At 37.4% G+C, this 13,914-nt stretch overlaps 1 protein-coding gene across 3 annotated transcripts in view; it reads right to left on the bottom strand.

Annotated features, from left to right (window-relative positions):
• The window catches only part of CFAP54 (cilia and flagella associated protein 54), a 232,974-nt gene that overhangs the window by 10,873 nt on the left and 208,187 nt on the right, over positions 1-13,914 (bottom strand). For all 3 annotated transcript variants that reach the window (XM_039874060.1, XM_039874058.1, XM_039874059.1), the window contains one exon: positions 7,759-7,833. In XM_039874060.1, the coding sequence (XP_039729994.1) occupies positions 7,759-7,833 (75 nt within the window). The remainder of the gene's footprint in view (positions 1-7,758; positions 7,834-13,914) is intronic.

The following is a 13,914-nucleotide window of genomic DNA, read 5'->3' on the forward strand; positions in this document are numbered from 1 at the left end:
GTTTCATACTGTATGGTTCCTTTAATATAACATTCTGGGAAATGAGAAAATGATAGAAATGGAGAATAGATTAATAATTGTCGAGGGTCAGGGACAGAGACGGCGGGGGGAGTGGGAAGTTTGGGTAGCTACAAAAGGACAATAGAAGGGGCCCTTGTAGTGACGAAATTGTTCTGTATCCTGACTTTATTAATGTTGGTATCCTGGTTGTGATGTTGTACTACAGTTTTGCCATTGGAGAAAACCAGGTAAAGGATATGCAGGATCTCTTTATATTATTTCTTATGTGAATCTACAATTATCTCAGAACAAAAACAGTTTAATTAAAAAAGAATGGATGAAAAACAATACTAAGAATACATCTCTTTAATGCCCATTTGCTCCTTTGAAAACTAGCAAACATTTAGACAGATCAAAGGCCACTAATGAGGGGAGCTGCTACTAATGATCAAATGAAGAAATGACTCACTTCACATTATTTTAAGGCTGAGAAAAATAAAGATGGCCACAATGCACTGAATGCCTACTGCTGGCATTGCACTGGCACTCTACTAAGTGGATTGTATATTGTTTCTAATATAATCCTACAAGAGAAGTAGCTATTACCGATGTACAGATAAGGAGCCAAAGCACAGAGAAGTTAAATAACTTGCTCACAGTCACATAATCAATAGATGGTGGAAGCAAGAATCGAATCATGTTTTTATCCACTAAGATATATCACTTTCGAGACCTTCGACAGAATCTAATCGACCTAAGGTCTTTAAGAATTAATGACTTGTCCATAAGGGCAAAACTGAGACTCGAACTTGGGCTGAGTGCTCTTCTCACCATACTATGCTCTCCTGGGTGGTTGAGAAAAGAACATAATGGCATTGGCTGCCTGAGATTGAGGTGGAATAAGAACATTTCAACTGGTAACATCCAAAGTATTAACAAGGAAAATAGGTAAATTTACACCTGCTCCTTCTTTATGGATTTATTTAAATATAAGAAAAATTTGTCCAGAGAATTTCTAAGGTTTGCCAATTGACTCAATTATATGAGGCAAAAATCAACATCTTCATAAAATGAAAATATAATCCCATTGTTAAAGGTCCAGAGTTTTTAGTCAAGACAAAATTGTTTAGCAAAATGAATGAAGTAAATGAAACTAAACCTTTAACTCCATGTTTAGCAAAATAGAAAGCAATGAACAGATGTGCTAACGATACCCTTGCCTCTCACCTCCTTGTAAGTTAATACAAGTGACTAAACTTCAGGAAATTGTCCTTTTGATTCTGAAATACAGTTATATCCTGAATGAAACCAGGCTTGCTTTATCAAGCACTGCACACGCTTCTCGCCACTTTTATAGTAAATAAACAATATCAGGTTCATGATTATATTTTGGTTTAAATTATATCCAAGTATCATTATACTTCCAAATTGCATGTCTAACAAAAGCAGGACCAATACTTTGAGCAGAGATAACACAAAGGCTCTCGCTTGATGAACGAGAGCATATTTCACCTTGACAATATTGCTGGCAAATCTCTGAGAGATGAGCATTTCGAAATCGCTATAAACAGCTTAGCCTTTTCTTAGCATTTTGAAGAGCACATTAATAGCCTGGCCTTTTCTTAAGGGCTTTCTTTCTCCTTTAGCCAAATTTGACAGTTAGAAGTGAACAGTGAGAGGATGGAATCAAAGTCAGCGCTGTGTTTTAAAAGCAATGTGGACCGATGTCATCCTGCATTGTCTTCAAAAGAATATAAGAATATTAAGTGGATGTCTCACGAACTTACATACAAAGGATACTCTTCACTTGAAGACAGAATGATAATGTCTCACAGAAGGAAGATATAATTCTAGATGCCCATAAAATCTATTCAGACAGCTCCTGGCTGGTACAAAAAAATGTATATATATCTGCAACTCTCCACCAAAAGAAGTTCTATTAATAGAATTAATTTTTAAGACTAAGTAAACATCTACTACAGAATATGTGAAATCTTATACCCAATGCTGTAAATGACAGTTTAAAGAGAGTATTGTCATTGCCACCATTTGGGTGGTTTTGTTAAAAAGAACCCAAGAGGCATACAGTAATGTAACGAAATCAGCTAAAGGAAGTTAAACAGCCTCTGGGATTTAACAGCCTAAAAAAAATAGTGAAGTGGAAGCTGTCCCACATAAATATGGGTACATGCAATCCCATCCAATGCCCAGAAAAACTGCATAGTTTATTTCAAAGGGTGCTTTGAGAGTCCACCTAGTTTGTCCTCTACCCTCTGGACACACTCAGCAGTTACCTAGCATATTTGGGAAGAGAGGCTGACTCATTTTTAAAATTGTCAAGGCAGGTTGCCAAGAGCAGCCTCTGCTCAGAGGAGAAACTGGCCTAGAAATTGAGAGTGTTTTATTGGCTCTTGTGGCAGACTGCATTTTCCCAAAAGGACCACAACGGTGGCTCCCAACCCACGTGCCCTTCTTGCAGTTGGACTTTGACACTCTCACTGTTACGAAGTGGAGTCTATGTCTAACCTTGAATCTGCATGGACTTGGACTGGTGGGGAAGGGCCGTTATATAACTTTCAAAGCTAGGGCATAAACAGTGATAGAGCACCTGCCTGGTTCTCTTGGGAAGCTCAGTCTTCAAACCTAGATGTCGTTCTGTGCAAAGGCCCAAGCAGCCATAGAGAGGTGACACATCATGTCCCAGCTCGCAGCTCATTCTGCATTCCCAGCCTTAGCCCCCAGCCAAAAGCCAGCATTGAGCACCAAACCCAATGAGCCTTCGCTCCTTCAGGGGTCCCAGCCCCCGGCATCTGAGTCAGCCCCAACCTTTGAGTCTTCTGGGCCAATGCCCCTGAGACCACGGAACAGAGACAAGTTGCCCCACTACACCCTTTCCAAACAAGCACCCTACGGAATCCTTGAGCCTAAGGAAATCGTGGTCATTCTGTGCCTCTACATTTGGGGTGCTTTGTTGTACAAGAAGAGGAACTAGAACAGATGACAATGGGAAATACATGTAGTTAAAAGTGATGCATGCGATCATTTCTAGCACTTGCGTTATCCAGCCTCTCTCTTGGGAATGTCTTCAGAGGCTTTCTCTTTGGCATGTAGTTCTTCTACTACAGCCACTCCTTAGGGCAACAGATCTCCTCACAAGGGTCTAGTTCCAAGAGAACTCAGGTGATAGTAATAGTAACCATCTTGCTTAGTATGTGCCAGGCACTGTTTTAAGAGTTTTACATGGACTAACTCAATCCACACAAGGCTATAAGTTAAGTACTATTTTTTTCCTGTTTTACAACTTTCACTTTCCCACTCTTGCTTTCTCACCTTCACTTTCTCACCTCTCATGCCTCAGCTCCCTGTAGCACCTTCTCTCACTATTCTAATAATATATTCACTGTGTATAAATTAAAGATAAACACAGATCCTGGATTTAAGCAGAGCTGGATTTGACTCCTGCCTCCTCCACTTATAAACTGGAAGACCTTGAGCATGCTGCTTAATTTCCCTGTGCATCAGTTTCCTTATCTCTAAAATGAGGATAATAGTAGTAACCAACTTTATAGGATTGTAATATTAAATGAGAGAATGTATTAAAACACTGAACAGTGCCTGCACATGCCATGTGCTCAACAGATATTAACTATGAATATTATTACTACTCCTGGTTGTAGTAATCATTTTAGTGATTACTGTCATTATTGTTTGTCAGATATTATACTAGGTCTAGCTAAAACTCCTGAACTAAAAAAATATCCTACTGAATTCAAGCAGCCAAGGAAAACTACTTTGTAATCTCCTTATACAATGTGTCTTACTTCAACCTAGGAAAACCTTTCCTACCTTCAGACCAGGATCTGCTCCCAGGAATCTCCTCTCCATACTAATTCTGTATCTAGTTAGTTCAGTTCACACACACACACACACACACACACACACACACACGTGCACACACATACTGATTAGGTAAATTTATTTGAATCATGTGAACCAATATGAAAATGTATTATTAGCTGAGTTCAAGAACCTTAACATAAGCTGCCTTTGTAGCAACAAAAGTATCCATGAAGCAGGAAGTCAATAATTACTGACGGACAGATAGTTATATAAAATGACTTTGTCCTTCCCACGATCAGTCACAGCAAGAACAGAAAGAGTATTTTCAGCATCATGTTTGAATCCGACCTGATAACTTGGGAATGGCAACAATTTAAACCCCTGCAGGCAATGAAAGGAACGCTTTATTGTTGGTTCCCCAGAAATTATACCTAATGATCATTTATATTCTGTGATCAATCACTAAGAAGGTTAGCATGGAGCACTCAATCCCTTCCTTCATCTCCTTGCTATTCTCAGTTTCTTTTTGTCACAGGCTGTGGCAGTATCTATTTTAATTAAGAAGAGGCAATAATAAGCAAAGGGGATTGCAATAGGTATGTTACAGTGAGGAACCAAATTGCACAGCAAGATCTCATCCCGGTGACAAAATGGCTTCACTAAGGCATGCAATATTGTCTAACAACTTCTGTCTTGGAACAAGCTCCTAAGTGCTCACACTCCACTAGGTAAGTCTTGCTGCAGTGGAAATATTAGTGTGCGGTTTGAGTGGGAGGTACCTGCTCTTGGACTGGTGACTCTTTCACCTCTGGGGTCTCATGTTGGGATCCTGTGTACTGACCTAATTCCTCTTGGATTCAGCGATGATTTACATTATGGACAAAGAAAACGAGACCTTGTTCTCTCTTTACCTCTAACACTTTTCTTCTCCTTCTCGACCAATATCTCAAAACAAATTTGGATCCTAAAAGTCTGTTTGAAATTAACTAGGGAATGAAGAATTCACACATGGAAGGCAAGACCATGATGGGGATGATGATGATTAAATAGCTAATAGTTACTAAACATTTATTTGCACTAGGCCCTATGCCAAATACTTAATACATATTATTTGCTTTAGTCTTCATAACTGTGAGAGCTTGGCATTATTACCCCATCTTACATTTGAGAAAGCTGAGGAACTGAAATAACTTGTCCATGGTCACACAACTAACAGGAATCGAGGCTTGGATTCCAAGCCTGGTCTGTCAGAAGCCAAAACCTGTTAACACTAAAAATCACATGTCTCATAATAACAAGTCCTTTTTGTGTGACCTCTTTTTAACTATAGATTGTAGAAAATTAGGTTCGAGTTTGATTTTATTACCCATATTCTGCCACAGTAAATCTATATATTTCCATAATAAAAAATTAAGTTCCCCATTTAAAAAATGAGAAAAGGAAAGGAATGGCCAAATAAATATTAAAAGAGCAAATATTAAATTTCAGGTGTTTAAAACTAAAGGGAATTCAATTCAGTTCAAGAAACTGTAACCAATTAATATAGTGTACAAGGCATTGCAAGAATTCAAAGGTGAAGAAAGCATCTCTCCTGCTCCCAAAGAAGCTAATGATCTAGTGGGAGAAACTCATTGCAATATTTCAGGTCTTACATCAAATGTCATCTCCTAGCAGAGGTCTTCCCTGACTATCCTACCAAAGTTGTCACCCCATTCCCTGTTACTTTCTATCACATAAGTCAGGAAACTTTTTCTGTAAATAATATAGGCTATGTGAGTATATGGTCTCTGTCAAAACTACCCAACTCTGCTGTCATAGTTTGAAAGCAGCTATAGACTATAAGTAAATATATGAACATGGCTGCGTTCTAATAAAAATGTATTTAAAAATCATGCAATGGGCCCGATGTAGTTCACAGGCTTCAGTGTGCCGACCCCTAACATATCACTCTTTTCATTCCTTCACAGCACTTTAACAAAATCTTATCATCTAGCTTATTGATTTAACTATTCTCCTTCACAAAACTGGCAGCTCCAAAAGAGGAGGGTCCTTGTTTCTTGTTCAGAGTTTGCTCTCAAGGGCCTAGAGAAAGGAGTTCCTGACACATAGACTGTTCACTCTAAATATGTGTTGATTAACTGAATGGATGAAGAACCACTTCTCAAAAGGAGAAACATCGATCGCCAACAAACATAGAAACTATATTTGGCTTTATCAATAATAAACATTTTAAAAGTGACGATGTCCTTTTACACTTGTCGGACCGACAATGGTTAGAAGAGAAAGAGGAGAGGGAGAAGGAGAACTGGTGGAGATAAGGACGGGTGAAGGGGCCCTCTCATCTACCACTGACAGGAGAGAAAAATGGTGCGACATTTCCGGACAGCCATTGGCAATTAGGTAACAAAATGAGTATGAAGATTCAAAATAGGCAAAGGATTGAACAGACTTGTCTCCAAAGAAGATATACAAAGGGCAAATAAACACATGAAAAGATGGTCAACTAAATTAGTCATTAGGGAAATGCAAATCAAAATCACAATGAGATACCACTTTACACTCATTACAATGGCTATCATTAAAATAAATAAATAATAAGTGTTGGTAAGGATATGGAGAAACTAGAATTCTTGTGCACTGCTGGTAGGAATGTCAAATGGTTTAGCTTCTGAAAAAAAACAGTTTGGCATTCCTCAAAAAGTTAAACATAGAATTACAATACAATCCACCAATTCCACTATAGGTATATACCTAAAAGAATTGAAAGCAGAGACTCAAACATACTTGTACATCTATGTTTATAGCAGCATTATTTATAATAGCCAAAAAGTTGAAACAACTGAAATATCCAGCCACAGAAGAATGGATACACAAATATGGTATGTACATACAATGGAATATTATTCAGCCTTAGGAAGGAATGAAGTACTACTGATACACACTACGACATAAATGAACTTTGAAAATATTGTGCTAATGAAACAAGCCAGCCACAAAAGGACAAATATTGTATGATACCATTTATATGAGGTACCCAGAAAAGGCAAATAGTAGAATAGAGGCAGAAAGTCGAAGTTACCAAGTGTTGAGGGAGGAAAAAAAAAAGGAATTATTATTTAATGGTTACAAAGTTTTTATTTGAGATGATGAAAAACTTATGGAACTAGATGGTGGTGATGGTTGTACACACTGTGAATGTGCTTAATGTCACTGAAGCGTACATGTAAAATGGTTAAAATTGTAAACTTTATATTATGTATATTTTATCACAATAATATATATGTATATGTGTGTGTGTGTGTGTGTGTGTGTGTATACATATTTTACTCCAAAATCTTATTCCCAAGAATTAACTCCAAGGAAATAATGCAGATGGTTGAAATATGTATATACTAGAATCCATTTACCTAAAGATCCATGAATAAAATGTTTTTTTTTTTTAAATAGCGCTTGACACAACAAAGACACAAAAGAGACTATATGCAAACATTAAACACAACAAGGTCAACTTTTCAAATAAAAATATGTTCATATTATTATCAAATGAAAAATAGGTGAGTTATAGAATGCATGAACAGTATGAGCCCACTGATATAAAAATTTTAAAGTTTATACATACATGGAAAAATTTGAGATCTTTTCCAAATGTTAATAGTGGTTATTCTCTGAATGACAGATTTGAGATGATTTTTAAATTATTCTCTTTATCATTTTCCATACTAGTTGAGTTTTAAACAAATAATATTTTTAAACAAAATAACATGCCAAGATAAATTCATGTCTATTATCACTTTTTCACATTAATTAGGAAGGGTTAGGCACTTGATACTCTCACAATAGATGTTTTCTGTATTTCCATTTCCATAGCAACAATAATACTGTGTGTGAATCAGATACAGTTTTAAACAAGATACATACCTCAGATAGCGATGGTATCTCTCTATCAGTCGAAAACAGACTTATTATTTCAGAGCAACATTCAGTAATCATGTTCTAGAAATAAGAAGACAATCTAGTGAGGTTATCTTATTGGTAAATATTAGCTATTTTAATTATAATCTATTTATTTCATTTGTCTTTCCTTGCGTTATCACCTAACCTAATTCCCAGCATGAGACTTAGAGGGACCCAGAGGTCACAATCCCTTATGTAGTTAGGGTTATTTGAAAAAACGCAAGATGGCCACAAAAGATAAAATTTAATTAAAAATAATACATTATTTTAGGGTTCTTTCCCTGCACATTCACTGTTAAAATTCACGTTACAGAAGACTAACAAGTAAAGTAATTCACGCCAAAATAGGATTTTGGAAAATTACTTTTCTTCTGAGAAGAGAATCCTGGAAGAAAGTCCAGAAATGGGTTTAAGCAAAGGAGAATGGTTGGAAGTTGGGAAAGAAATGAAGAGTAAATGAATAGGAAGAGAGGCTGAATATCATATGTTATCTGTTGGCGATGACACTGCCACAGCCCCTACTGCATGGACAGAGTCATGTTTGTATGTGGACATCTGACCCACAGGCAGGGTTGAATCATTCCGATTCTCTATCATTGTAATTTCACAGAAGGAAGGACAACAGAAGAGAGTGGTCAGTACTGGCTGTGTGAGCTGAGAGATCCTGATACAGAGTGGGGCCAGATGGAAGGTGAGTAAGAAGAGGAAACAGAGATGAGTGAGAACTTCCGCCCTCGGTGGAACTGAGCTCAATCTTGGCTCCTGACTCTTCGGTTCCATTTTCGGTGAGGTCCACTGTGTATCGTTCCCAGTCCTTGGCTATGCATGAGCTTACTTCCTGGACCCTGCCAAACACGGCCTCCCCACCGAACCTATTTCACTTGAGCTAATGTAAGTATAGATTTTCTTTGCTTACAATTAAAGAAGTCAAAACTATAACATTATCAGAGAAAAACTATGCCTGCAGCACAATGTTGCCAGTATTTATCCCTGAAAAAAGCAACAATTTGCTTTTATGAGAGTAATAATATATACATGTACTAACATTCAGAAATATTAAAATGATAAAACTACATTAATTTTTACATTATAACTGACCAATACTGGTTAAAACCTTAAAATAAAAAAAGCGAACAACTGAGTCACAGCCCCAAACCATGTCAAGTTTTAATAAATGCATAACATAGATCAAATTTCAGAGTTCCAAAGCTATCATTGATTTAATTCAATTTAACAAATATATTTAAGGCATTACATTAGGTACTATAGAACACAAAGGTAAAGAAACAGGCCTTATCCTCCTGGAGTTTATAATAAGTGAGAAAAATAAATGCATGCACAACTAAATAAAATACCAAGTAGAATGTGGTCAGAACATATGCTGTTATGGCATGTTATAGGAGCCTAGAGGTAGGAGAGAGTAAGTATAAGTATGATGAACAGGGAAGACTTCCTGGACAATGGGTCATATGAACTGAGTGTTGATAAAGTAGAAGGATTACAACTTCTGGCCACAGTTTAAAGGTGAACTAAACTGTTCTTACCGAGAAGTGATACTTAAGTGTGAACTTAAAGGTGAACTTAAATGTTCTCAGCAAGGAAAAAAACAAGTGAACTGGAATGGAAAGAGACAAGAGAAAGATGAATCATCTAGGAGGCTACTTCAACTGTTTGAGCAGGAAGTGATCATGGCTAAACATAGCCCAGCTGCAATGGTTCCATGTTGGGCTGAGAGAGCCCTCATGTGGCCTCACTACCACTGACATGAAGACAGGGAAGGCACTGAGCTCATCCATCCATCAGAGAGCTAGCTGCTAGGAGAGCTACGGTCGGTGAGGGGCTTGGGACACAGAATGACCCTTGCTCAGTCTCTGCCACTTCTCCTTTGAAGAGGAGCATCTGTTGATTCTAAGAGAGATGGACTTCTGAGTTACTTCAAGAATATATAAAGCCAATTCTTTCACTTAATTGAACTCATCGTCTTTTACTTGCAATATGAAAAAAGCTTCCTAAACTGTTTTCCATTCTCCAAACTCTTGTTTCCCTCATCTCTCCTTCACATGCCACCAGGGTGATCTGAGCACAGTGTGGATCATGTACTGCCCTTCCAGACACTGCCCCAACCTCTTCCAACTCCCCCAACACGCAGCCCTGCTTTCCCACCACGCTTTCCTGCAGAACAATGCTCATTCACCTCTTATTCATTTGACAGCTACTGGATGCATCCTAAGTGCCACAGTGTGGTAACAGTAGATGAACAGGACAGAGAGCCCTTAAGGTACTCGTGGTCTGGTGGGAGGAATAGGAGAGACAGACTTCCAGCACTATGTGTGAGATCACAGATGGGGGACCACTCAGTTCCACCCATCTCTTCAGCCCCATCTCCCACCATATTCACCCTATACTCCTACCACAACAGATGGCTCATTGTCCTCAATATAACATTCAGTTTCATGACTTCGCATCACATCTCTTCCAGTTTTCTCAGTCAGGAATGAGTGCTCTCTACAAGTCTCCAACTAGAGGTTTCACAACCAAGTATTGAAGAGGTACTACATTTCAGTTATTGGGCCAGATATTGGAGATAAAATGAATAAGACCCCTGAGCGAAGAAATTCACAGTCGAGAGAGAGGAAGAGACACATAAACAGATAATTGCTGAAACAATAATATAAAGACACAGGATATTTTGAGGTGCAAGAGAAAATGGCCTTTATTTCAGTTTATAGGGGCTACAAAATGCTGTCTGAGCTATTTAAGTACAAAGTCTAGCTCATCTTTCTGTCTCAAACACACACACACACACACGCACACACATACCCCTTTACCAATGAGATTTAAAAAGTGATATATTAGAATAGTTTGCATCAACAGCCCCATCATTGAGAGGGAAGGATTCTAGCACCCCTACCTTTTGTACAGTGTAGAATCCAGATAATGGGGGAAATAGGAAAATCAGAAGAAGCCATACATACTAAGTTGAATTACATAATAAAGAGCTGAGCCAGAACAGGATAGGGAGAGGAAAGTAAACACTCCACGCAGACTGTGTTGGAGGGAAAGCTTTAGGAGTTTAAGCCAAATGAGACAGATGTTGGCGAGCCGATGTGAAGGTCAGAGATATTAAGAGCATATTTTGGGAAAAGAAGACTAAAAAGTTTTGTCATGTATCACACAAGGATTCTTTCTTGGATGTTCTTCAAAGAGACTCCATAAAGATTTAGACAATTTCCACTGTTTCTAAACTTTGGATTGATGTTTCTTTGAATGCCATGCTTTGCTTGCTAAAAGAAGACCACCAGGCAGCTGGCTCATTATGAATGACATCTGGGTACCTACAACCATACTTATACAATAACTAAACTTCTCCATGACCGGGACCTATTTACTGATTTCTCCATGACTGGGACCTATTTACTGATTTCTGTATGTCCTTATTTCACAAAGCCTGGAAAATTTTACAAATAATTGTTTCTCAAAAGTAATTTAATTGATATTAACGTTCAGTAGTATTTTATTTTGTTTTCACTTTACTTAAATATTTGGGATAATCTGATGACTAATTTAATTGTCTTGCACAATTCAGGCATTCCATACATGTTTGCTGAACTAAATTTGGATGACTTGGTAAACATATTCTAAGCTTTTCATATAAGTATGCTATCATTTCGAAATGATGTTTTTGTCTTAAAATCAGGATGGTTTGCATCCTTCATATGCTTTAAAGTACCTGATATACTCTCAAGATACCCCTAAGGCTGTGAATGACAGGTTAAAATAACTTAGTCATTCTGAGCTGATGTTGTTCATTTTAGAAAAAGGACATACAACGTTTTCAAGCCAGAAGGGATTGGAACACCTGTTCTGTAGCCCTCTCAATACATCTTAAATTAATATCTGTGTTCTGAAGTTCTTGGCTTATTCCAGACCATAGGGATTTGGGGGAGGAAAGGAGGAAAAAAGAAAGGGAATGAGAAGGAGAACAAGATACCAATTTCTGAACCCTTGTATTTAATAACCCACCAAAAATCTACACTGTGATAGAAATAAATATATTAGATTATAGAGGTTATGACTTCTTGTCTAATTCTTGACCATAATTGATCTCTTCGAGTGTCCTAGTTAAAACTTCAAATTAGCTCCAACTGAAGATTGTCATGACAACGAACTGGCAGACTTAGTCATTGGGATTTATTTGATATAACCCAGGATTTAGCTGCTTTATTTTCTTAAGTCCTGGTTAGTATACTGGAAAAAAGAAAACTTTATATGTTCCTTCCATTTCTCAGTTTTCGAATGTTATAAACAAATTAGTTTGCCAATTCACCAAAACAAATACTAGTTTTTCTTTCTTTCAGACATTCTGTCTGACATAGAACAGAACTAGAACACATCTAAAAAATCCCTACTTAAACCTGAAGAAGCACTTTCTAAGCTGGAGAACAGAACAAACTCAAAAGCACATTGGACAACATCAGGACTGAAATGAGTTTGTTCTGCTCAAGGACTGACCCACTCACATGCACCATTCTAGTCAGGACATGAAAGCAAGTCACAAGCCTTGGTTACGGCAAGACAGGCCCTCTGGATTTCTCCATCTGCTTATATTCGAATGCCCTTCTTTCCTCCTATTTATTCCTAATTTGTTTATATGCAGAGTCAATCTCTGAGCTCAGATGCTGGGCTCACTGTGATCAATTTGATACCTACATCTGACCTTCAGGGAAATTCTGATGACTCTCGCGCCAACCATGAGTTCTGCCTCTTCATCTGAGAGCAGCATTTGGGTGAAAGAATCATTTTTAGAGATGAGAGAAAAATTAGTCCCAGGAATGGTTAAGTAATTGACCATAGGTAGCAAAGCTGAGTGGCTAAGCAAAATCTAGAATCTTACCCTTACAGACCCTTGCTCTCCTGTTTTGGACAGTCTAAGCTGAAAAGACAAATGGATTCAGAAGAAAATAATCATATATATATATATATAATATAGATAGATAGTAATGTATATAATATATATATATAGTAATGTATTCAAGGATAATTTCAGCAAAAGATATTCTAGAATATAGCTCAAAGACAGCAATCTGAAAAGTTTAGTCTGCCACTGAAAAACTGTGATTGTAAGTGATCTACACAGGAAGTGCAAAAACAAAATGAGAGCTGAGTTCTTCTTGAAAACAGACATGAAAAGGCAACCATGTGATTTAGGAAAATAATTATGAATATGAAACCTCAAGAGTTTGAGATATATGATCTATTGGGAAATTTGTTATCAGCAGTCGGTATATCATTAATATCATTAAACACCTGGTAATTCATATTATAACATCTGACAATACTGAAAAGAATGTGTAACTAAAATTCTAAGACAGTTCTATGATAAATGCAAGCACAGAGCACAAAAGACATAAATACTGGAAAGTTGCATTTTGCAAAGACTAATTGTTCTTGTTGGATAAATCCTCTTACAGCTGGGCTCGTTGCTGTCACAGTAATGAAAAATATACTCACTCTACTGGTAAATTCAGACTGAAAAAAATGCCAAAAAGTATATTCTGAAAATCAGGAGAGCTGCCAACTTTTACACTTTTACATATGAGTGCATAGATGAGATAAACAAGAAAACAAAAAGAGCCTTACCAAAAATAGTCTTTAAGAATTAAACATGTCTTGTTATTGGTAACCAACTAAGCATTAACCTGGCAGAAAGTGATTTAAGAGAAAGTGATTTAAGAAAAAAGATAGAACAGACTAAAAAACAAAGGGAAGATCCTAAAAGCTTTCAGAGGACGAAAATAGAGATAGGCCCAAGTGTCTAGGAATTCAAACAGGAGAGTTTGGTCAGGAGATTGTTTCTTTTCATTGTAAACACTGTACAGCCATTTGATTTTTTTCAAATGGCCACAGTAACTACAGAATATTTTTCTCAAGAAATTGGATTAATGTGCAAATGGAAATTCAAAGAGCAGGTGATAAGGACAGAGCATGTACCCCCTGCTCCTCTCGTTTCCAGGAAGGTAGGAGTCCCCACTCTGATCCTGGAGGAGGAGAGGCATTTCAGCTTTTTTCAGAACCATCATCCCCAATTTGCTGCCAAGAGTGTGGGGTGACTTATCTGAT

Source organism: Pteropus medius, unplaced genomic scaffold (assembly GCF_902729225.1).
Source record: "Pteropus medius unplaced genomic scaffold, Ma_sr-lr_union100, whole genome shotgun sequence".
In the NCBI taxonomy this organism is placed as follows: Eukaryota; Metazoa; Chordata; class Mammalia; order Chiroptera; family Pteropodidae; genus Pteropus; species Pteropus medius.